This window comes from Semicossyphus pulcher, unplaced genomic scaffold, assembly GCF_022749685.1.
Source record: "Semicossyphus pulcher isolate SPU_LCO1_2020_fin unplaced genomic scaffold, fSemPul1.0.p SCAF_15, whole genome shotgun sequence".
Taxonomy (NCBI): domain Eukaryota; kingdom Metazoa; phylum Chordata; class Actinopteri; order Labriformes; family Labridae; genus Semicossyphus; species Semicossyphus pulcher.
In genome coordinates, this window is record NW_027211659.1 from 18,102,639 (window position 1) to 18,127,378 (window position 24,740).

At 39.0% G+C, this 24,740-nt stretch overlaps 1 protein-coding gene across 6 annotated transcripts in view; it reads left to right on the top strand.

The window, feature by feature from the left end:
* LOC138592226 (LIM and senescent cell antigen-like-containing domain protein 1) overlaps positions 1 to 24,198 on the top strand; it is a 29,042-nt gene extending 4,844 nt beyond the window's left edge. For 2 of the 6 annotated variants that reach the window (XM_069662935.1, XM_069662936.1), the window contains exons 2-11: positions 13,181 to 13,340; positions 15,615 to 15,681; positions 15,852 to 15,972; positions 16,482 to 16,631; positions 17,532 to 17,682; positions 19,292 to 19,384; positions 20,585 to 20,633; positions 20,832 to 20,907; positions 21,355 to 21,541; positions 22,542 to 22,612. In XM_069662935.1, the coding sequence (XP_069519036.1) occupies positions 13,181 to 13,340; positions 15,615 to 15,681; positions 15,852 to 15,972; positions 16,482 to 16,631; positions 17,532 to 17,682; positions 19,292 to 19,384; positions 20,585 to 20,633; positions 20,832 to 20,907; positions 21,355 to 21,496 (1,009 nt within the window). In that variant the 3' untranslated portion in view covers positions 21,497 to 21,541; positions 22,542 to 22,612. Of the gene's footprint in view, positions 1 to 294; positions 633 to 7,512; positions 7,841 to 13,180; positions 13,341 to 15,614; positions 15,682 to 15,851; positions 15,973 to 16,481; positions 16,632 to 17,531; positions 17,683 to 19,291; positions 19,385 to 20,584; positions 20,634 to 20,831; positions 20,908 to 21,354; positions 21,542 to 22,541 lie in introns of those variants that run through there. The other 4 variants (XM_069662934.1, XM_069662932.1, XM_069662937.1 and 1 more) reach the window with 4 other exon arrangements.
* Positions 24,199 to 24,740: the final 542 nt, after the last annotated feature.

A 24,740-nucleotide genomic window follows, 5' to 3' on the forward strand; every position in this document is an offset into this window, starting at 1 on the left:
TTAGCCTCAAATATCCAGTTTAGGTCGAACTGACCTCAAAATGCTGTATCTCTATTCTACGTAAATCGTTGTCAGTATCAACAACCTGCCTGCCAGCGTGGACAATAGCCTTTTCTTCTGTTGTTTGTTCTCTCTCTTCTCTCTCAGGCTTTCTCTTCAAACAGAGGAGCGAGCCAGAGAGAAGTAGGTGGTAAATAGAGGCAGCAGGGGTAAAGGCCAGAAAGGGGAATGGCTCTCTCATCCTCTGTGACTTTTTTTCTCCCATTTACCTGCTACAGGAGGTGGAGCAAGAAGTAGCTGATAGGTGTGCAGGCTGTGAAACCACACCTCTGTAAACGTCCTTCCTCAGGGGTGTGAGCCCTGGAGGTGTGTTTGAGAGAAAGCGAGCGACAGCGGCTCAGGAGTTTTTATTTGGTACAGGAATTAAAACAGACGCTTTTCTTGAGACAACTGGTGTGGACTCACTGTTCTGAACAGACGAGTGGTAGGAAGGAAGGAAGGAAGGAAGGAAGGGTGAGAGGCGAAGGGGAGATGAAGTCTTTGAGGCTGAAGGAGTTGTCAAACTCAGACTTGTACAGGCGAAGACAGGAGAGACCAGACAGTTATGGAAGTGTGGCCGGGGACAGCCTCAGGTGAGTTTACCTTTGTGAGGCTTTTCATCTCCCGTCAAATGTCAAGATAAATTATTTGATAAGTGTTGTCTGTAACTTGTGATGGTGCTTTATTATATTAAATTATACATTTATGTCACTAATATTCTGCTAACCACCGGTATGTGAGTCATTTTCTATTAACAAGACGGTATATATTTTTCAAGACAGTTTGCTCGTTTTGTACAAAAGCAACCTGTGTTTTATTTTATTTCTTCATAGCGGCACATGTATAGTTTTAAATGGCTGCAGATATAAGCTATATTGTGCTCTAAGGCACCACAAACAAATACAAAAAATAAAAAGAACCAGACCTGGGTCATAAAACTTTTATCTATTTCCTGATTAAGGTTAAAATGTTTACATGAATAGGCTTTTTCTGTATACTGTGTAAACCATTTGAAGTTGGCTTTATCTTGTGGTATGAATATTGCCTTTTGAATGTTGTGATGGTTTGGGTTGGTTTTGTTATAATTAGCCGGTTATCAGCTTTGTTATCATTAAATGGAGCTGATTGACACCATCTTGCATCATGTAGCGGGTTCCTTGCGTTGCTACAGAACCAGTATCACCACCAAAAAACCTTTGAAGAAAAGTGGTTTTCTGTGTGTCTTGTAGTATTGACAAGGATTGAAATGGTGAAACGTGGTGGAGTGTTTGATCAGTAAACACTGCAGCTGATGGAGGAATTCCTCTAAGATGTGAGACCAGCAGTGATAGAGAACATACAGCATGTGCAGAGTTTAGCAGATTGTTTCGCAAAGTGATAACATGAATCCGTTTTGGATCTTCTTTTCCTGTCTTACACACACCTCTCTGTCTCTCCCGTTCTTTCCTCCCCTGTCAATCCTTTTCTTTTGTGTGTGTGTGTGTGTGTGATCCTGAAGTGATTAGAGGAATGTAGGAATGTGAAGAATGTGGACTGGAAAGAGGGAGCTCTCAATTTGGAGATGTACCAAGTCAAACACTTGGAGCCTCCCTGTTTGTCATGCAATGCAATTTGATGTTGGATGGGTTCTTTTATATTGTTTTTATGCCTTGCAATCTCTACAAAGCAGAATGTACCATTGAATAAAAACAACATGTTGGACAGGAGATCATATCTGACTGGGCAGGGACACAGTGAGCCTGTTTACACCAGTTATTAACATGCGTCCGGGGTGATCTGATCAGAGCAGACAGCTCTTAGTACGGATGTTCACACCTGGCATTAATATGGCGTCTCAACATGAATGATCATATCTCAAACCATTTTACACAAGCTGTTCAAGGTTGGACAGCTATTACACCTGGGTTAAAGTTAGGGAGGCAGAATGGTGGGGCAAGTTTAAACCACGTCTTTGTAAATAGGGGAACTGGCAGGATGGAAAAGCCATGTTTATGTGTATGTGGAGCTCACGCCTTTTGTTTACACGTTGCACTTCTTTCGTTTCTGCTTCAACGGAACCCAGTTTGAAATTACACTCTGGGACAGCAATATGATGGTTTTGTGTGGTTCAGTGTAAAAGTACAAAGGCAGAGTAATGAGGGAGCTTCGTTACGCCACTGTTGTAGAATCTGTATAAAAAGAGCTAATGTGTCATCGGTGCATTTCCCAGGGTTTCTATGAGTGCATTCACATATAAGGAGCAGAGTCTGCAGCGTAAGACCAATCACACATAGGGACGAGTCTGCTGACAGTTGATCAGCATATTTTACAAACTCAGGGCAAACTATGAAGACATTATACGTAATTCAGACTAAAATCCACTTAGATGTAGCATCCCAATGCAGGAGGGACAACTGACAAAAAATCACAGACTGTGTAAATGAAGTCTTTACTATCACTGCAACATCATTAGAGGCCAATATACTCTGACTCTGACTGTAATAACACCCCTGTATTACCTTAAATTAGTATGTTGCACAAATGTATTTATGAGGCGTTTATAACAGATTTATAATTATTCTCATAGCCCCAGCCGTATCAAACAGACTTATCCAGCAAATAAAACCACAATTCAAAGTGGTTTAAAATGTACTTTCGTGTCTTATAAGTACAACAAGTGCAAGGCTTCGGTGTTTTTATCAGTCTCTGTTGTAGATGTACATCAGTAAAGCATTAGTTACCATGGTGATCTACCCTGTTAAGAAGTGAACCACCTTCGTAGTATTAAAAACCCACAGTTAACTCTGAAGTCACCTCAATAACCCCAAATCCTGCTTTGTAGTAGGTCCAAGTGAGTAGTGGTCCAAGTTAAATCCAGTGGGTTCAGGAGTGGAATGGAGGCAGGAGTTGGGCCGAGCACAGCTGCAGGCAAAGGAGAACAGGTTTGAGTTAAAGGATGACTTGAACTAGACTGAGTGAGAACAGAGTCTACGATTTGGCAGCGTGGTGAAGTTGAAGCCCAGGATTTGAAGCAGAGCTGATTGTAGATGGTTTGCAGCTGCCCAACCCCTGCACACTCTTGTAATCAAACAGAGAGAGACAGAGAGACACAGAGAGAGAGAGAGAGATCCTACTTGCTAGGAAGATGTAGAGGGCATGACACTGTGTTAAGCAAGCAAAACACAAGACACAATGTATGTATGCAAAAAGCCGACGTTAATCATTTCTATTTCTATCATGTAGAAAACTGTGAATACATAATTACTTTAGCAACATTGTAGGGATACATTAGGTTTTTATAACCCTGTAAATAAAACAGGCAGCCCCTTGTAACCTCTTACATGTGTAACACTTTGTAACAAAGTTGCTGTTTGTTTTACATATAATGTACCATTTGGGCTGTGTGTGTTCCAGGCTGTCTGTGGAGTTACGTAGGACCCTTGACAGTGCAGGTCACAATGGGCGTCAGGAACAAAACGTGCAAAACAAAGGAAATATTAGTCATAACTTATGTTTGCACCATAACTTAATTAGTTTGTTTCACTGAGTGTTGTGTGTGTGTGTGTGTGTGTGTGTGTGTGTGTCTGTGCAGTGTGTGTGTGTGCTTGCTTTTTACCTTGCCAAAGGAAAAATGATTTTGTCCAAGCAGCCCTCATGTCCCTGTTTCCATGGCTGCTGTTGACACAGTGTGTGACGAGGAGTGTGTGTCTGTGCAGGGTGTGTTTGATTTGTTCCTTTGTCCTGAAGGTGCTCGTCTCGCACCAGTTAAGAGTTGAGTCTGTTGCTTAAGTCTGACTTTTTTTATTTTTATTTCTTAATAAGTTATATTTTATGTATATTGTGCCACAAATAACAGTTACTTACCTTTTTTGGCACAGTTATGTCACTGTGTGAAGTTAATCAAAGTTATCTTTCCCAAACTCTTTTGGCTTTTGGCCTCCCTGACGGACTCATTTAAAAATGGGGATGTACAATGGGGATGTACATTTTTAAGCCTTATCCATCTTTATAAGATAGACAAACACTTTGATGGAAAAGGAAATATAGCCTCAGAAGTCGTTTCATTGGCACTGTATATTTCCTACCTAATTTTCCAAGTCATCGCCACGAGTGACCTGACCTGTGACCTCTCCATTGACCTTTAATGACCCCACAAGGAAGTCTTTAAATCCTATCCTGCAGAGGGAACACACCAGAGACACTTTGTCGACTGCTGACAGTTGCTGTAGCCATTTTTAAGCTCAGGTTGACATTCCTATTGCCACTCACATTTCTCTCCCTCTCTCTCTCTCTCCCTCCTCTCTCGCAGGTGTCAAACATGTATTTAAGATAATTGAAGCACAGTTCTTCCGAGATCACATGTTGCTTAATCCATTGTGGCTTTCGGATGATTCAGAGGCCAATGAGAGAAAGCAAGAGCATGTCAGATTTTTATGCTTCCCCTCTGGTGGCTGCCTACTCACTGCCATTATGATTTTGGGTTGTCTGTCTGTATGTCTGTCCATCTGTTGGTCACACGTCTGTCCGTCCATCCTATTCTTGTGAGCATGATATTTATGGAACACGTTGGGAATCTTTTGGACTAAACTATGAACTGAATATTTTGGCGAATAGAGGTCAAGGTGACTGTTGCACCACTTCCCATTCTCAGCAACGTCAGTAGGGAAATATATTACTATCTTCATTTTATTCTCTAATTCATCTCAGAGAATGGTACAATCCACATTTTAAATTGACTATGCTGAAATTTATTTATATTTAAATGCTTAATTTTGATGTCATCCGAACAATCTCTAAGATTAAACTTCCGTTCTCTTGGGTAGCATCTAATGGCAATATACGGTAATTGCGGGAGGACACTTCCCAATTTACCCAGACGTTTACGGCTGGCTCCTTTTGTAATGGTTGTAACTCTTGATTTTCCTTGCTGACGGTCGCTTTCCTTTTTAGACTGTTTGCCTTCATCTGAGCGTCAAATTAGTTTACTTTTCTTTGGTTTTTCACTTATTTTTGAAGTTGTATTCATCGATCTTTTTTTTGTTTGTTCAGCCATAGTAGATTACTGTTTGCTCGCAACACTTGCAGAGACTGAAAAAGCAGCCGCTTAGCTCCGCCTACCCTCTCTGGCAGACCAACCACTGCTGGGTGATGGAAAACACATCACTAGCTGGGCGCCGCTTGTGATTTTTTCCACAAATGTCACAACAGACACCCAGTCCATAATAATATCATATACTGCAAATGCAAAGGCTTTCATCAGTGGGCCAATAGGCTCAATCACCATTGTGTTACCTCATTTGACGATAGATGGTGACTTAACAGACATTTATTTACTTGAAAGTCCTACAGATTATATCTTTAAGAACTTAAACTTTATAGCACTATTATTTACCAAGCTAACTGAAAAGACTCAAATTGTTATATAAATAGTCAATATACATTGACTTAACAGACATTTATTTACATGAAAATCTTCAAGATTATTACTTTAAAGTTGAATTTAGCCTTAATGAAGCACATTTTTGGGGGGTAATCTGCACACCAGAGAGCTAAACAATTCTTAAGCTCTCATTTTAGAGTGGAACATGGCACCCACTGTAATCAGGAGGAAAGATTACGTCTGTTTCCTGTTAAGCACCCACCCTGTGCCCATTGTACCCCAGTCATTCAACACTGGTTTCCATTGGATAACATTCCCAGCATAGCCTCTGCTAAAGACAGGTGACTTTTCTGCAGTTGTTGTTCTGTTTTGGAAAGGCGCTTAAAGCTAGTACCAAGTCAACTGTTGGCTACTTTTTGTCATTCATTTCAGAAAACAGACTTTCCCTTGAGAGTGACGGAAACATTTAAATAGATTCTAAAAGCAGCAATACATCATACAGCATGCTCGCATTTAAATTTAAAAAAAAGAAGACTTTAGGATTTTAGATGCAGTTTGGCAGCCCCTGAGCGGAGGCAGAGTTGGCCCCTGCTATGTATACAAACTCTCCTTTTCTCTCTCTCTGTCTCTCTCTCTCTCTCTCTCTCTCACACACACACACACACACACAAACACACACATAGCACAGCAGCTGCCAGCACCTAGTTTGGAGCTGAGGCTCCACTGGGTGTCTATTTGTAGAATGATGGAGTCATGTAGAAGACTGTTTTACTGAAGAACTTGAGACATGTTTCAGCTGCAAAACACACACACACACACACACACACACACACACACACACACACGCATGCACGCACGCACGCACGCACGCACACACACACAAGATTTGGACACTCTTTATAAACTTGCGTATTCATTGTACATCCCTAAGTTTTGCAGGATGAGCTCAGCATCTGTTTTCAAACATGTTTGTATCCCTGGAGTGTATTTCCAGCGCTGGCTTTATGTTGTTTTGATGGTTTGGTAAGTGGTCATTAATTTGAGATGCCAGTTGAGTTTAGCCACATTAAGAGCTATCAACAGAGGAGACACAGATTCATGGGTTTCAGGGAATGCCTAGGCTAAGACCAATGTGGGATTTATAAGTACGATTAACATATTTTATAATTATAGCTCTGGATAACTACAGATGATGTTTCAAACTGATGTTCACGTCATGTTGCCATCATATCCTGAGTTTAATCCTGTCAGGGAAAAATGAGCGGTCCATAAACAGTCACATGGCAGGGTTTACCAGCATGGGGGTTAGAGTGTATTTGGAAATGGTGAAACTGACCAAGGGGAGCTCAGATTCAGATCCCAACACACACCACACAAGTGCTTTGCATCCCTCACATGAGGAAGGGGATATTGATTAGATAGATGCGGAAGGTTCAATATCTGGCTCCTATTTCAGCTCCTGCATGTTCGTTAAAACAGACTGCTGCGTAATGTCTTGTTCCAGTGCATTTAACAACAGCTGAAATAAGCATTTATTATCTGTTCCCGTCATGTTGATCTCTCACTACTTAAGCATCTTTGCTTTCCTGTGCAACATTCCCACTTTGCGCAATATTGAGCTGGAGCCACGTTGTTATTTCTCCCAGAGAGCTGAGAGCTCCAGCTGTTCAACACACACATAAACACAGATTGATAGCATGGGTACATATCAAACATAGACTGTGGCTATTAGGAATGCAAATCATTTATTAATAAAAATACATCAAGTATTGTGTAATGTGGGCAAGTGCTTGTGTGTGTTTGTGTGTATGTGTGATGGCACAGTGACCTCTGGTTGTACAGGCGACAGGGTGGGCAGTAACCTGCCCCAAGAATAGACAGTGTGTGTGACAGGAGAGGGACTGAGAGTGTGTGTCTGTGTGTGTGTGGGTGTGTGTGAGAGAGAAAGAGTTGATGTGGGAATGAGTTCAAGAGGGAGTGTGTGTGTGTGAGAGAGAGAGAGAGAGAGAGAGAGAGAGTGGGAGAGTACTTCCAGTGCAGTCCGATCAGTGTTTCGCTCTCAGTCTTGCTTTGTGGATTACAGCTCCCACTGCTTTCTGGATTGCCGTTCACATTACTGGAAACGTACACTGACTGAACAAGCACAGAGGATTTCTACTGAGTGTTTTTGACAGCAGTGACTGTAATTCAAGTGTGAGGTGGACTCCGAGTGCAGTTATCACCGTAGCAGATGAGAATGGAGATGAATGGTCGTGCCCTGCCTCCGTCCATACCTGAGGATGGAGAAGCCCCAAACGTTGTTACTCATGGGGAAATTAACGGTTACCACCAGAGGCTTCGGGATGGGGATGCGGGAGAGGCTGAGGTCCCGGTGTCCAAGTCCCAGAGGCGAAAGAGTGATGTCAAAGTCTATAAGGAGTTTTGTGATTTTTATGCACGCTTGTAAGTATGCCATTTGGAAGACAGGGGTTAGAGCACTGTAGTTGTTGTCAGAATAAAAGTTGGCTCAGGAAAGGATCTGATTATTTAAATGTGGTCCTTAAACCGTACCAAGTTGATATAAATTGTATTGATGTGAATTACCTGAGAGATCCTTGTAGTGTGGCATGAAAAGACACAGCAGCAACCCTTTAAAGGAGCTGCTGACCAAAATCTATTGACTTTGTATGACTTTAAGAGGATGGTTAATTTTTTGCGTCAGGAAAACGCTTCAACTTTCAGGTGACATCATCGAGTGTCAGCGGCTTAGACTGGGATAGGAGTTGTGGTTTGATCCCCTGGATTGGTATTATGATGTCTTTGGTAAAACATCCATGAATTACCTTCACAATTAAGAATAAAATATTTTGTTCAATGACGGCCACATAAACTGATAACAGTGTAGAAAAAAGGGTTTGAAGTAGTGCATGTGTGTGCTAAGGAATTTGGTGTGCTCATTCTCTGGCATGGTGTTAGTCTGTATGCTCTGAGCTTACTGTAGTGTTACAGAATGTGAAGAATTCTGATATTCTAGGAGCTGGCTTTACCAGCCAGTTTGATGTGCTTAAGCTGCCTTCCGTGTCATGTTTGTGCACTGAGTGCTACGAGGGAGCACACAGGAAGGGCTATCTTTGTGCCAAGGGGGGAGTTGTTATGCAAAGTAGAATATGCCAACTGGCATTCCAAGTATGTGTGCATGACGGACAGGAAGGCTAAATTTATATAATGTATTTCTGACTTATATGGCCTCACTACAGGTTGCAGTAAAACATGGTTGAGGGTGACCCACAGGTTTGTGTAGGGTCATTTTGAACCCTGGAGCTGACAAGAAGGTATTAGATCTCAGGTGGGACAAGCGAGTGGCAGCCATCGTTGGGCTACCGTAAGAGATGATAAACTGAGAGTCCTGTCAGTCATTGAAGAATAGACCTGGTCCATGTCCATTAGTATGATTTGACTGTACACAAAGTTGGGACTGTGCTTAGACTTCTGAGTGAAAGAATGTACACTGGTGTTGGAGTCTGTCATCTATTAGGCTATAACATTTCATTTTAATTTTTGTTTTTAATGATAATCAGAAATAGCTTGTTTAATAATATTAAACATTCAAATAGTCGATAACAGCAACAACAACAACAACATTTAATCAACTGAGGTATTTATAAGACAGAAGTGTCACAGACATTTATGATGTGGTTACTTTTCATGTCAACACCACATGAATGATGTGCCAGAACTTGAGACTTGTCTGTGCTCAGCCAGATATGGACTGACCTTAAACTAATCAGAAAGCTGTCAGTAATGTTGAGGTCTCAGTTTCCCCAATATTGTCTTAAACAAGTGTCTTTAGGTGTGTACAGAACAGTAAGAGAAGAAGAGAAGTGGAGGAGGAAGGATGGAGCTAACAGAACATACTGGAAGTCATAGTCTGCCTCCTTTTCCTATGCTGACAACCAGCCTCCATTTATAGTCACAGACCAGCATGGAGGGGTAACCAGGATGGAAACATTTTCCTTAAACAAATATACTTAAATCTTAAAATTGTATTTTAAAAACAGTCTCTGTGGTAGACATTACACACCCTGAACACTCAAAAGAAGATACAGTTTTACCTGACCAAATGTGCGTTAAAGCTCCTGTGAGGAACATTTGGTTTGTGTTGATTTTGGCGCCCCCTGTGGACAAAGCTGTACCTCTTATCTCTGCTGATTTTGTCCTGTACATGCTTAGGTGGTAGTTTTTAACCAAAAATCTCATCCTGCTTTCTTTAATAGTCATCTGATCACTCACTTTACATTTTTGCTCTGGAAAATTTAATCAAAGGCAGCGTGCAATGAATCACTTTGTCTGACACCTACCCTCCGCCAGCAGTTTCAGACATTAAAAATAACTATATAGAAATAATCCATCTTGTCGCTGATGCTCTGGTTTGCTTTTGTAGGTCATATGGAGTCAACAGAAATTATTTCAGTCTGTTTCATAACCATAAAAAAATCCTCACAGGAGCTTTAAGCAGTTTTATGATGAAGTTTAATGTTATATTTCTACCAAGGCAGTCTAAAACTAAAAATACTGTAATTTAGTAAGTAAAATTATTGCACTGTTTTGGGAGCCTGGATGGGCAAAGCGCTTTGTCTTGGAACCAAGGTCAGTGTTACTTTTAACTTGACAAGACAAGTTGCATTTGGTGTGAAGCTAGTGAGGGATCACGACCTTCATGCTACAGCAACAACTCCCTCACACTAACTGGTCCATCCACAATGTTTTCTTTGCTTTCTAAATTATCTCAAAGACCACCAGGACTTACTGTAATAACAACTGCTGCTTTAAATCTAATAAAGAAAACCTATTTTGTTTTTGCCCTACAACTGCTCATTGGATCGTCGCTCCTTCACGCAGGGTGCTAGAGGCAGATAGGAGGGTGGAAATGCCTAAGGGATGTATCATTTCCTTTCACAAATCCTTTGGACAGGGCAGGGCTGTCAGTGTGTCTGATATCAGGCCAGACAGGGTATACAGAACAATATGTATTTGATAAGTGTGTGAGAAAGCCACATGGAAGCTGTGTGTTTTCCTACATCTTCTTTCAATGTCAAAGAAAATGGATGAAAAAGTTTTTGTTGTAAAGATGTTTTGTGTAAATTCTGAATAACATTTGGTACTAAGATTTGCCTTGTTAAAATGGAACGCAGTATTGAGTTAAATCCAAAAATCTAGAAGTGATGAGCAGTGTGTCTAGGAGTTTGTGGAACTCTTGGTAATTCCCAAATAGGTCTAACTAAGTTTATATGAACAGAAGGCATCCCTCCAAAAAAATCTTCCACAGTCTTGTTTGTGTGTCCGTGTGTTGCCTGGATACACTTTGGTATTCTGACCTTTCAAACAAAACAGAGAAGCCAGGATGGTCCCAACATCTCTTCTCATTTTTCTATTCAACATCTCTGTCTGCAACAGGTTTCCATTAACTTCCACTTTGTTTTTTATATATTAAACGTTCCTGTTATTGTGTATCAGCATCAGTGCTGCTTGTGCTTGACATGCTGACACAAACCATGAGATAATATTATTGTATTGTCCACTGGTAAACATTTTGCCCATTCACATTCATCCATATCAACATCAGTGTCCTTCATAAACATCCTTTTTTTCTTGATCTCGTCTTATTTCAGGCTGATCAGACAGAAACTGGAGAGGCCGACTATGAGCAGTATTTAAATAATATTGTGATTTACTTTTCTCATATTCCCACTCCCTGTGAAAAACTATAAAAATGAGGTGTTGGTAATATGAACTGATATAACATTCAGCAGTTGTGTTGAACATTTCTCATCATTTACGCATTTAGTTTGCAGGATTGAGACTACTAACATGTTTCTAGTTTGAAAATCAGAAGCAAACAGAAGAGCTGGATGAATGTTGTGTTTTTAGACATATAAAGGTTCAAGCTGTAAACGAAAAAGGCTGAAATGAAAAATAGCCATTTGATTCTGATTCTGATTCTGATTTAGATTATTCCTCGTACCAACAGCATAAATAAATGAGTTCACATTATTTCTTTTTACCATCTGTTTGCTGAGTAGCTAACACATATAATGGTGAGCATACAGAGGGCCATACATGATTCCCTTTTTTAGCAGCACTGAGGCAGGTTTTTGGGTGTGACAGTATTTGTGCTGCAGGTTCTGGCACCAGAGCCTCGTAAAAAAAATTATTAGCCTGGGGCCCCTCCCCAATGATATATTAGTCACATTTTGCAAAGAGGCAGTAAAACAAATGTGATTGTTTAATGAAAGGGCAGGGCTTGCTTCATATGTCATACTCACTCCAGGTCTCACTGGAATTGTTCAGACTAGTGTTTCTGAGATGGAATTGACCCATATCTGTGTGTTCTCACACATCACTTATAGATGCACCGCTGAGTCTAACAGTGCACGTGATTAAAATGTAACTTCAGCTTCTTTCTCGAAAGACATCATGTAGGGTTCCCACCTCATAAATGCCCACACCCTGATAAGCAGAGCCAAAATAAGCCTACCTCCAAGATATTGTGTGTATGTGTGTGTGTGATCACTTTTCCCCTCATCCTTTCCTTTTGTTTTTCCTGGTTTTAAGTACCGTTTTCACCACAGGAATAACATGGAATAGATATTACAATATGAGTGTTAGGTGTTTCCTGATATGACACAGCCATGCCAAATGACCAAAGATATACACTTTTTTTCATGAAGTTGACTATAGTAGAATATATAACCAACCATACATATAAGACATAAAACATAGTTAAATTAAAGAACTACAATGGGGCTAAGCATCTTTATAACAAAGATTAAAGTCATAAAACACATATGATAATTATTTAAGTTTTTCTGTTTGAGACATTTCAAGATGAAACAATGTTTTACAAGTTTAAAAAAGGTAAAGATATTTAAAGTGATAATCAAAAAGATCTCAGTTTTTGTTCTATTTGGCGGCACCTTATGGAGATAAAAGGCAATTGTGGGCGCATACTTCCCACATAACTAGACGTCCACGGCTGGCTCCCTTTGTTACGGTTGTAACTCTTGATTTTCCTCACTCACAGTCGCTTTCCTTTTTAGCCTTCATCTGAGCGTCGAATTTGTTTCTTTTTCTTTGGATTTTCACTTATTTTTGACGTTGTATCTTTAGTCATCCGTCTTTTCTTTGTTTGTTCCGCCATAGTAGATTACTGAGTACTCGCAACACTTGCAGAGACTGGTAAAACAGCCGTTAGCTCCGCCTACCCTCTCTGGCAGACCAACCACTGCTGGGTGATGGAAAACGCGTCACTAGCTGGGCGCCGCTTGTGATTTTTTCCGCTAATGTCGCCACAGACACCCAGTCCATAATAATACTATATACTGACAATGCAAATGCTTTCATCAGTGGGCCATAGGCTCAATCACCTTTGTGTTACCTCATTCGACGATAGTGACTTAACAGACATTTATTTACATGAAAAGTTTAAAAGATTATATCTTTAAGAACTTAAACTTTATACCACTATTATTTACCAAGCTAATAGAAAAAGACTCAAAATGTATAAAATGTTATATAAAATAGTCAATATACATTATTATAAATTGACAGTCAAATAAAATTCTATGGCGGTTTTATGCAGTAAATGTCATAATATGCTCTGATGTATTGGTTGAAGTACAGATATCTATTGATATTGCGTTTCTACTTTAGACATGCACTGATTCTACTGATTATATGTATTGTTTATATGCTTAAAATTGCTGTGTAACTGTAATCCTGTTAATGTTATTTCTGTCTTCTCAGCAACATGGCCAATGCTCTGGCCAATGCTATGTGTGAGCGCTGCAAGAGTGGTTTCGCCCCAGCGGAGAAGATAGTGAACAGCAACGGGGAACTTTACCATGAGCAGTGCTTTGTGTGTGCCCAGTGTTTCCAACAGTTCCCTGAGGGACTCTTCTATGAGGTAAGCCTTTGTCTATAGCAGGTTGTTCTTAGTTTGACTTTAATCATCCAATAAAAGATGGATGACGCAGTAACTGACAGATTTTAACACACCTAGTGGGTGACGTAAAAACCAACACCAATTCACTTGCAGCAGACCTTGCAGTTAAGCGTAATACACAGTTAACATAAAAGCATGTAAGGATGGATCAGTAGGATAAGGAGATGTTTGGATCTATTGCCTGAAAACAGACGTTACTCTGAAACGATAAATGGTTACACATTTAAAATTGCCCTGATTGGTCACTGAACAGGCTTTCATTTACAGACAGTTATCACTGTTAAGTTTAAGGCACATTCCTCAGACAAAGAGCCTAAACACATGGTCCTGTCGAGGTAAATAAAGAGGGAAGCACTGAATTATTAAAAGCCCCCTTCCAGTAAGCTGCACCAGCTTTGATACAAAGCCAGATGTTTCACCTGCAGGCCCCAGGGAACCTGGCGCTCCTCTGTTCAGTCAGTGTTACAAGGAGAAGGTGTCTCTAATGCTGCCGTCAATATTAACATCAAAGCCAAGGGCTTAGCATTAACTCCTGTCAATGATCTTACTGTTTGCTATAAATACACAGTCAACTGATCATTACCCTTCCCTCTGTGTACAGCAGTTAAATGTTTGTATGAGAAAGTGAGATTGTTCTTTGTAGATTTGAAGTGGAACGAATGACCAATGACCACTTGCCTCTGACTTTGAATACTGAATACAATTAAGGGTAGATGTTCTTTTACCCTCTCGTTCTCTTTAACATTCAAAGACAGTATTTTTTTTTCAGATATTACTATTTTGAAAAGACTACAATCAGGATAAAACATGTTTGAGAAACTTGGCACAGTTTATATGGGAACCATTGATGATGAAGTTAAATTCAAATAAAATGTACACAAAGAACTATGCACAATTATTCTTGCTGTGAAGAAATTGTGTAGTTTTTGATATTAAAAGAATGTGAAGCTAAGGCTGCTTGGATTACCAGAGTAATTATACTGTACAGCATACAATTATCCTAGCACACTAGTATCACATGGGGACTTGTGACTTTGGACATGTGATTCAGATATTAAACCCCACATCTGCATTGTGTGCTGCACAATCACACAGAAAGAAAGAGAGAATTAAAAAAAAGACTTAAGTATTCCTTTCTAAATGATGCCATGCAGATCATCCCTTCTTCAAGTTATTACTCTTTTGACCAATTTTAAGGTTTAATCTTGAAGATTTTCATGTAAATAAATGACTGTTATGTCACTATCTATCGCCGAATGAGGTAACACAATGGTGTTTGAGCCTATGGCCCACTGATGAAAGCCTTTGCATTTGCAGTATATAATATTATTATGGACTGGGTGTCTGTGGCGACATTTGCGGGGAAAAAAATCCCAGCACCAAGTTAGTGATGTGTTTTCCATCCCCCAGCAGTTGTCGGTCTGCCAGAGAGGGTAGGCGGAGCTAAGCGGCTGTTTTACCAGTCTCTGCAAGTGTTGCAAGTAAACAGTAATCTACTATGGCTGAACAAACAAAGAAAAGATCGATGACAACAGATACGACTTCAAAAATAAGTGAAAATCTGAAGAAAAAGAAACAAATTTGACGCTCAGATGAAGGCAAACAGTCTAAAAAGGAAAGCGACCGCGAGGAAAATCAAGAGTTACAAGCATAACAAAGGGAGCAACCCGTGGACGTATGGTTAAATTGGGAAGTGAACTCCCACAATTACCTTTCGTCGGCGTTAGGCGGCGCCAAAGAGAACGAGACTGAAATCTTTGAGATTGAATCTTTAAACTTCCGACTAAAAAATGCTTACATTTCCACATTTTGTTTTCCGCACATCCTGGAGGGCTCATTTCCTGATCTCCCCCTTTTCCTTCTACCTTTACTTCCTTTCTCCTCGTCTAGTTCTGCATGTCAATTTCACTGAGTAATACCAGTACTTACTGTAATAGCTGCTGTCTTCAAACTGCTTCAGCTTTTTTCCAGCCTGTCCCTCAGCTTTTTTCTCGACTATTTTGATTTAGAATAGATGTTAACTAGGCTCTTTACTATGTGGCAAAAGGCAGTTCTCCAATGTGAAAACTTTTGATTGACTTGTAGTTTTAGATTGCTGAAACAGTTTCACAAAACATTGTTTGTCATTTTCAATATGAATACATTTATATTTATATGTATAATACATTTTATATTGAACAGAAGTCAACTGTGTGATTAAATAATGTTTACAAATTGTTTCAATTCTTTTGACAGTTTGAAGGCAGGAAATACTGTGAACATGACTTCCAGATGCTGTTCGCTCCCTGCTGCCACCAGTGTGGTAAGTACTGGAACTGCAGTAACAGAGAATACATAACATCCATCCATTTACTGTACCCGACCCTGCCTGTTCAACGTCACGTAGAAATAAAGCTTATAGGAAAGGCCCTTGAAATAATAAATATCTGTGTAACTGTTTGCTCATAAACGAGTTCTCCGTCATCCCTCCAGGTGAGTTCATCATTGGCCGTGTCATCAAGGCTATGAACAACAGTTGGCATCCAGACTGTTTCTGCTGTGACATCTGCCATGCTGTGCTCGCTGATGTTGGATTTGTAAAGAATGCTGGGAGGTCAGTTCCTCCACCACCGGTTACCAACGTGTTTAAATATATCAGCTTATGGCTACTGCACGGCAGGATGATGTTTTCTTTGATTCACTTCCTCTCACCAGTGTCAAGCATTATCAGCTTTTACCTCCTTTTAATGGTCCTGCCTCTAGAAGGACCTATGCATGCAGTTAGTGCGGATGAAATGAATGATTACAATGAGTAAATACCTTTATTTAATTTTCATATGCATTGTTTTCCTTTAGATCTTGGTAATGAAGTCTGGGAGCAGTACTTATCATGGATGAGGTTCCTGTAGGATGATAATAATTAATGATTTTTGTTTCATACACTTAATGCGAAATGATCCTTTAAATATACTAGGCAAGTTACAGTATATTAATCTGCTGACCCTGAAGCACATCAGAGATTTTACTGATCTGTCTAAAGAGATCTTAGGATTTTGTTAGCCTGTATTGCTCTGCCTTTTTTGGTAATTTTCTTCTCTTTTCCGTTCGTCACTCTCCAATCAGGCACCTGTGTCGTCCATGTCACAACCGTGAGAAAGCTCGAGGCCTCGGCAAGTACATCTGTCAGAAGTGTCACTCCATTATCGAGGAGCAGCCTCTCCTGTTCAAGAATGACCCCTACCACCCTGATCATTTCAACTGCAACAACTGCGGGTAAACATTCACGCACACAAACCTGGCCAGTTTCTTCATCTGTGGTGGATCTGATTCTGGTCAACTGAAAGAATGTAGGTTTAAAGCTCTTCCCTCTGGCTTCACTTATGAAACCAAGAGGTAATGTCCACTTCCAAGATCATTCAGAGCCTGGAGGCAATGGTATTACTGGATGCCACAAACTGCAAACAGTCCTGAAAAGGCACCAGACTTACAGATAGTGATCTTTTTATTCCATACCCAAGTCACACTGTGTTCTTTACGCAGTCAGAATGCTGCAAGGTCTGTGCATACTTTGATGCTAGAATCCGGTGCCTTAAATATATGTAGGAGAGAGAGATTACCCATGATCATTATGTTGTAACGTATCTGCCAAAATTATCAAGAAAACTTTACAAATATCCAAAAAATGTGTGTTACAAGTGAATCTTCTATGCAGACTTGAAACAAATACTCGAAACATGCAGAACTTTCAAGCTGCAATGACATAAGGGGACCAAAGACTGCTCTCTGGTGGACTAACTATGCAATTGTAATTGTAAACACATGTAATCACATGTGTTATGTCAATGCTGTAATGTGACTTGGTCACAGCGTCTAATGATATCAAACATAAAAATGTCTTGTATTTAATTGCATTATATTTACAACATTTAGCTTTTTATATTTCCACCAGATTTGCTGTTTTTGGTCTTTTTCTTTGGACATGTATGTAAATACAGCTTCAAAATCCTCATTATATTTGTATTTTTGAAACAAAAAAAACTTTTTGTTTGCATCAATAACTTTAGAATGTGTTGGTAACTGTGGAATGTGTTTACATCTCTTGCATTTGCTTTATTGCACTTTACCTGAGTCATAGCAGAGCTGATCTGGTTTTATTAACCTCTATGTCTGCAGTAAGGAGCTGACAGCTGATGCCAGGGAACTGAAGGGGGAGCTTTACTGCCTGCCCTGCCATGACAAGATGGGTGTCCCCATCTGCGGGGCCTGCAGGAGACCCATCGAGGGCCGCGTGGTTAATGCCATGGGCAAGCAGTGGCATGTGGAGGTGCGATGTTACACTGTTTAACTTCTGAGAATCAGTTAACTGAAGCTTAGGAGACTTTACATCAAGTCTACATTGGATTTCCACTCAAATTCAAAAGTCCCAAAAGTCAATATATTTGGTATTGTCAGTCTGATTGGTTCTAGATGTATTTTTACATTTGTGATTAAATTAGTTTGAATCTGAAACAGAAGATAAATCCTTGATGTCTCAAATATTTACAATAATTGTTGAATTGACTTCCTGCTGAAATATAATTTACTTGAAAATGTAAATATTTAAGAAACTGAAGTAACTATATATTCAGGATTGTGTGTCTATACCTATTGTTTTTATTACCTGCATTCGAATGATTTCACTTATGTTTGCCATATGTGTGCCTAAATCTTTCCCCAGCTTTATCTTCACAGTTATGTTCAGGGCGCTCCATTCCTGAGCTGTGAAAATCATTCCTCTGCATTCTGTCTCTTTCTTGTTCTTATTCTGGCATCATACCTATACCACCTATCTTCATTTTTTCTTCTGTCTATTCAAATTTTATTGGTATTGTTCCCCATCTTCCCTACTCCACATGTAGCATCATGTGTGCGCTGTGTGTGAGCGCCCATTTCAGGGCCACCCATTTTATGAGCGCAGTGGTCGTGCCTATTGTGAGAGACACTTTGACATGGTGAGGGAATTAGTGATTGACCCGACGTTGACTGCTGCCCTGTGTCTCGTTTGTCCCTGCCTATGTAGATTTTCCCGGCCTCCTTACACGGGTTACACTAATATATAAGTTTACAAATTAGTTTCTGTCTGACTGACCAGCACTTCGGTCCACAGCATGATGTCCTGATGATAGTGAGATTGCCATTAACTTTTTTTTGATGCCTGATCATCTTTCAACTCGATTACCTCGAATTAGTTATTTAATTTAGAAAGGCACCTAAGATAGTAATTAATATGCTTACATTTTTTTGTTATCTAAAATTATCATTGGAATTGTGTACAACCATAGCAGGGAACAATTTGGGATTAAATGGGTTTATACGAGACTCTAAAGGGTTTAATTATCCAGGGTCATATAATGCTCTGTCTGAGGCTTTTTAAATACTACAAGAATACAATTATGGAAGAAATGTGCACTTAATTTGAGTTAAGAATTTCAAAAAAAAAATATATATATATATTATTTTGTTTTGGCAGAATTGGCTAGCAATACACACAGGATCAAAATGTTATTGCTTTTAGTCCATATTTGTTAAGTCTTCGCCTGTCATACTCAATAATAATGTCATTTACAGACACATAGAGGGTCCTTATCCAGTTGTTACTGAGGGCTTAAATGGGGATTATCAGGTGTATATTCCCCTTTCATATCTGTCGTATCCCTCCATAATTCCTCACATATCTTTTTGAAGGATTATTACACCCCCAAGAGCTTACTATTCTATCCACCCTACCTTCTCTCTGGTTCCTGTTTGGACTACAGGACATCTGGACTGAACTGATCTGGTTGTGGTCTGACCTGATAATGTCTGAGCTAAATTGCGCTGCTGCCTGAATATGATAATGTACTGACTGACAGCTGTGCTTACCATGTGTGCTTGGCTGTGGGTTTGTTTTTTAGCATTTTGTGTGTGCTAAGTGTGAGAAACCCTTCCTTGGACACCGTCACTACGAACGCAAGGGTCTGGCCTACTGTGAAACACACTATAACCAGGTAACACTCAGTATTAACAGTAGTAATAAATGTACTGGGAATATTTATGTTGAACTTATAAACAGAACTTAAACCAGATATTTTTTGCCTCTTATAAAATCTTGCCTACTCTGGCTATTTATAGTATTCAAGTCATCAAAACAAACCAAACTCTCAGAACCTGCAAACTAACTACTGATGAGAGAGCCAATGAGATTTCACATTACAGTAATGCACCTTTATGGCCCTTTGGTTACCACTTTTAATCAAGTGAACAACATTTCATACATAAGTAATAAATACAAAAATTAAAGGAAAAAAAATGGGCTGAGTGACATATATGGGCAGAAATATGTGTCAGTAGAAACTGAATTTCAATTATTTATCTTTGAATTTGAATTGCTCAACTTAAATAATTGAATTCAAAATTTGAATTTGAATCACATAATATGAATTTGTATTGTTAAGCTTGAATAATTGCATTGAAAGACTTCATCTGAAATACCATAATTTGAAATTGAATTTATTAGTTTGAATTCAGTTTCATTTCTCACAATTGAATTTCTGTTTACTGAGACTTATATCTGGTTGATGAGGAAGAACAATGATGATTCACAGCACTCCATTTTGGCCAATCAGCACCCTTGTTTTTGACCATTCCCTTCACTACATGGATCCATGGACTTGCAACAAGGGACTATTATTAGATCTGGTAGCTACCAGAACTAATGATAGTTATATTATTAGTAGTATTAGTAATGGTTAAATAAGTTAGTTAGTACAATAGTTCCATTATTACTTCTGGTGGCTACTGAGACCTCCCGGTGGAACTGTCGGTCTAACACTTGTCCACGGTGTATCCAGAAAATTCCAGAAAAAAGTTCCAATAATACAATAACATCAAAGGAAGGTTTGGCAGTGAAAATAATTATTTATGTGACTTTAGATTTTAAAGACATCTCAAATATCTTTAATGCTGACTCTCATTTAGTCATGGAATGATTCCACCTTGTGTTAGAGTGTTCAGGTATTTTTCCCCACGCACTTGTGCTTCCAGGGAGGTTTACAACATGCCTCTGTAGCCTGTGCTTGTTTGCATGTTTTTAAAGGAGGCATGTCATATGTACAATGATAAAGACTGCCAGTATTGCATTGTGTTGCATTATGTTATAAGACATGTCACCGGGTAACTTACTGTTTCTCTCCCCTCGTCACAATCAGCTGTTCGGAGATGTTTGCTACCACTGCAATCGTGTTATCGAAGGAGATGGTAAGGAACCTTGTTTTGAATAATATGTCACTCAATATTCTGTTTGGCTAATGTCAATGTTTTCCATGATAGTTCTCTTTTTTATATGACAATGACTATAATTTGCTCTCTATATTGTGTGCCTGATTTCTCGCACATTCAGGCTCAGACTAAGACCAGTGTCTCATCTGACAATGTTTTTTCTATTTGTATTCCCAGTGGTGTCTGCCCTCAACAAGGCTTGGTGTGTGAACTGTTTTGCCTGCTCTACCTGCAACACTAAGCTCACTCTTAAGTAAGTTATACACAAGTCTGAGAGACATCAATACTCCCACTGTGTAGAGGGATTGATTATATTAATTTGCTATTGATAATATTAAGTAGTCACGAGAAAACTGGCCAAACTATATTTGCATTTCATTATTCTCTATCACAACTACTCAGCGTCTGAGACTTTTTTCTGCTGATAACTGTCTCTTTTTTCAATCCTGATTCTTCTTACTTCCCCTTTAATGCTGTGTCTCTGTGGGTTGTTTCTCCAACTCTTCTCCCCTTCATCATCCCTTTTTATTTTCCTTTTTATATGCTTTTCTTGCTCTACCTCTCCTTCCCTTTCGCTCTCTAATCTTCTGCTACCTTGAACCTTGAATCCCTCTATTTCTTCTCTCTATCCTTGCTACCTCAATGTATTTCCTCTCATCCTCCTCCTCTCGCTATATCTCCCCCCTACCTGCTCTGTCAGGGAAAAGTTTGTGGAGGTGGATCTGAAACCAGTGTGTAAGCACTGCTACGAACGCCTGCCGGATGACATGAAACGCCGGCTGGCCAAGCGTGAACGCGTCTCGAAAGAGAAGAAGAAATTATTGATACCCATGTGTCTGTGAACCTCTCTTTCTCCTTTCTCCCTCACTTCCACTGTTCTTCCTTTGGTCAGTTTCCATCTTCCTTCGTTTGTTTCTAATCTTCTGTTGTTTCATTGTCATCACTTTTCAAACATTCTCCATGTCACTGTTATTCCGCATCACTTTTATACTTAGTTAAACTTACTCTGAAGCCAGTAGGTGGACATGCACACTCTAAATATATTCCAAGACACCTTACACCTTACAATCTTCTCAGCCAGGAACACTAGTCAGGATTATGGCTCGTACTCTGGTAACCCCTGCTATGCAAACAGGAAAATCAGATCAATCACATGGTTTAGGGTATACGCTGTTTTCTGGGTCTCCAGGCTTGTCTGAGCGTAAAGGCTTAAGCATTAATCGCTTCTGGCAGATTTCTGGCTGCAGCTGTGGAAGTACTGAGGACCCACCAGGTTTGACACGTGCCTGGTCTTTTTGATCTGCTTTGGGAGGGAATGGCATCCAGGGCAGCTGGAGGAGAGGTTTAGGGAGCTAAACCAAAGAGCACATATTATACCTGCCAGGACTTTACACTTCACAATTTGTAGTGTCACTCTGAAAACAATATTAAAAAAATTGTACTCATTATGTGTGTCTACATCAATAAACACAATATAAAGATAATGATACGTGTTTATTTTTTAGACAATAGTAGTTCTTGAAAAAAATCCTTACAAAGAATTTTCTCAGGAACTTTAAAAAAAACAACAAGACAATGTTGTGACTAAGTTGAATTAAAAGGAAACATTAGGCAGTTGACAATGAAATAATTACTGAAAAAATAAATCCATCCACAATGTTGAATTTTAATCAAAGTTTTGTTGTTTTTTCACATTTTTTTTTTCACATTTGACATGCATGTCACATATCAATTCATGTGCTGTTTCAGAGGGTATTTTTAAGGTTATGATTTCTATAACTGTGAATGTTTTAATGTGTGTAGCATTGCATTAAAAAAGATGTGTACTGGGGATGATGCCATTTAACTTCCAACCTTTAACGCTGGCTGTTACTCTTTTTTCCACAGGAACAAGTTTGTGGAGTTTGACATGAAGCCAGTGTGTAAGAAGTGCTATGAGAAATTCCCTCTGGAGCTGAAGAAGAGACTGAAGAAGCTGTCTGAAACTGTTGCACGGAAATAACCACACAGTTGAGACTGTGGTGAGGTGGCACTTCATGTCACATATCCGGAATTTACAATCCTATCATATAGCTTTGGTATTAACTTGTAGGCTAAACTTTCAGTGGAACACTCCACTTTTTGTCCTTTCACTCAATTAATCACTTCATGAGCCTGAAACAGACAGATTGTCAGTCTGTGCAGTATGTTAACCTATTCAGTGTGTTTTGGCTCATATACTGGACTCTTTATTTTTTACATGCTTGCCTTATTTTATCACATACTTTAAACCAAAACACAGATATTGATGGTCCTGTATTTCAAAATGACAAATCAGCTTTAAGACAACATGCTAACATAAGAAAAATATAACTTGTATTGATAAACTTTTAACTTGCTTTCCAACGTGCCTCATGATGCCAAGCCATGTGTCCTGTGTTGTATTATGTTACTTATACTCTGGTAGAATTATAGAACCAAAAGAAAGTTGAGGAAAATACAGTTATATCAAATGTGTATATCATAATTCAAATTTTTCTTGTCCAACATGTACTATTTTATGTTTGATTAATGTGTATTTTAAGTTTTTAAGTTTAAGCCTTTTAGCTTCTTTTTAGCTCTATAAAGTTTTTACATATTGTATTTTATTGAAATCCTATTGTAGCCTTTTTATGTGCTATGCATTTCATGTGTTAAACAATCTCTAAGTAAAGGTGTTTACACTGATTTAGGAATTAGGTTCAACAGCCCTGGAATAGAAACCAAGATTATAATTTTGGGTTTTTGTTTTATCTTTTGTCATAAAAAGTAAATATGTGAGGGCAACAGAGTATTAGAAATTCAACAAAGTAAAGTTTTCCAAGTTTGAGCAACACATCTAAAACACTCAGAGTTTGAAGCTCCACTTTAACAGGATTTATTGCACAGCAACTGGTAACTCTAGGTCTGTTACAACATGATGCCTTGTGGCATGTGCAAAGACCGGATGTGGGAGTAATGTTAGATGTTGAACATGTGTCCCTGCTGTTTGTAATCCAGAGAAAGTGATCCTCTTAAAGAGGTTTACCGACTTTCTCAAGGCTCAGACCTCTTAGGAAAGAAAGCCAACTGTTGTAAACGATAGAGAATAATTTCCATTCTGAAAAAAAAAAAATGTTTCACTCAAGCAATATTTTAGCGTAAAACATCAATCTTTTACATAGTAGAGAGTAAGACATTCCACTATTCTATGGAGATACAAATCCCATGTTACTACTGTTAAGGTCACTACATATTGTATGCCAAAATATTTTTCGTGTCATGTAGAAGTCAAACTATCCACTGGTCTGTTGTGAAGCAGAACTTCAGCTCCACTATAAATAATCCAGTGGATAGTTTTATTTAATATCCTACTACTGGGGTGACACTTTACACAGAGACACTGTCCCTATAGTGTACTCAGAATGCTTGTCAATAGACAATATTTATTCATTTAAACACACAATGTGCAAGTTGTAGACTTGAACAAAAGTCATTTTTTTATTGTATCTGAGATAAATCTGTCCACTCATCTGAATAAACATATGTAAATCCTACTGGTGTGCATGTAGTTATGTTTTTGATTGACAACTTCTCATCTCTCTCTGAATGTTACATGACATCACTTGCAGGTTTGATATTCACAGGCATCATTTAATTAGATCCATAAGTATGGTTGGAAACATTCTTAGTTTCTATAACTGTTGTGGTTACATACACAAAATTAATCACACTAATGCAATTTGGTTGTTTGCTTTATATATAGATTCATACTGTTGTTTGCAGCTAAAAGTAACGTATTTGGACTTTCTCAAGCTAAAATACTATTACTTTGATATGCTATGGATTGAGATGGTGTTGTGGTACAACTCAACAATGAGCACAGGCAGCACTGATTGTAATGGAAATGATTGCTTTTATAACACTACAGATGTATAGTCCCTTTTAAAGACATGCAATGCTTAAACTAACCCTGGTGAAGGAAGTATGCATGGTTTATAAAAAACTCTGTAAAATGTATCACAACTATTTCTACCTACAGACGGAGGTTTACTTGCTGTTTGATTTTTTGATTTTTAATATAGAATA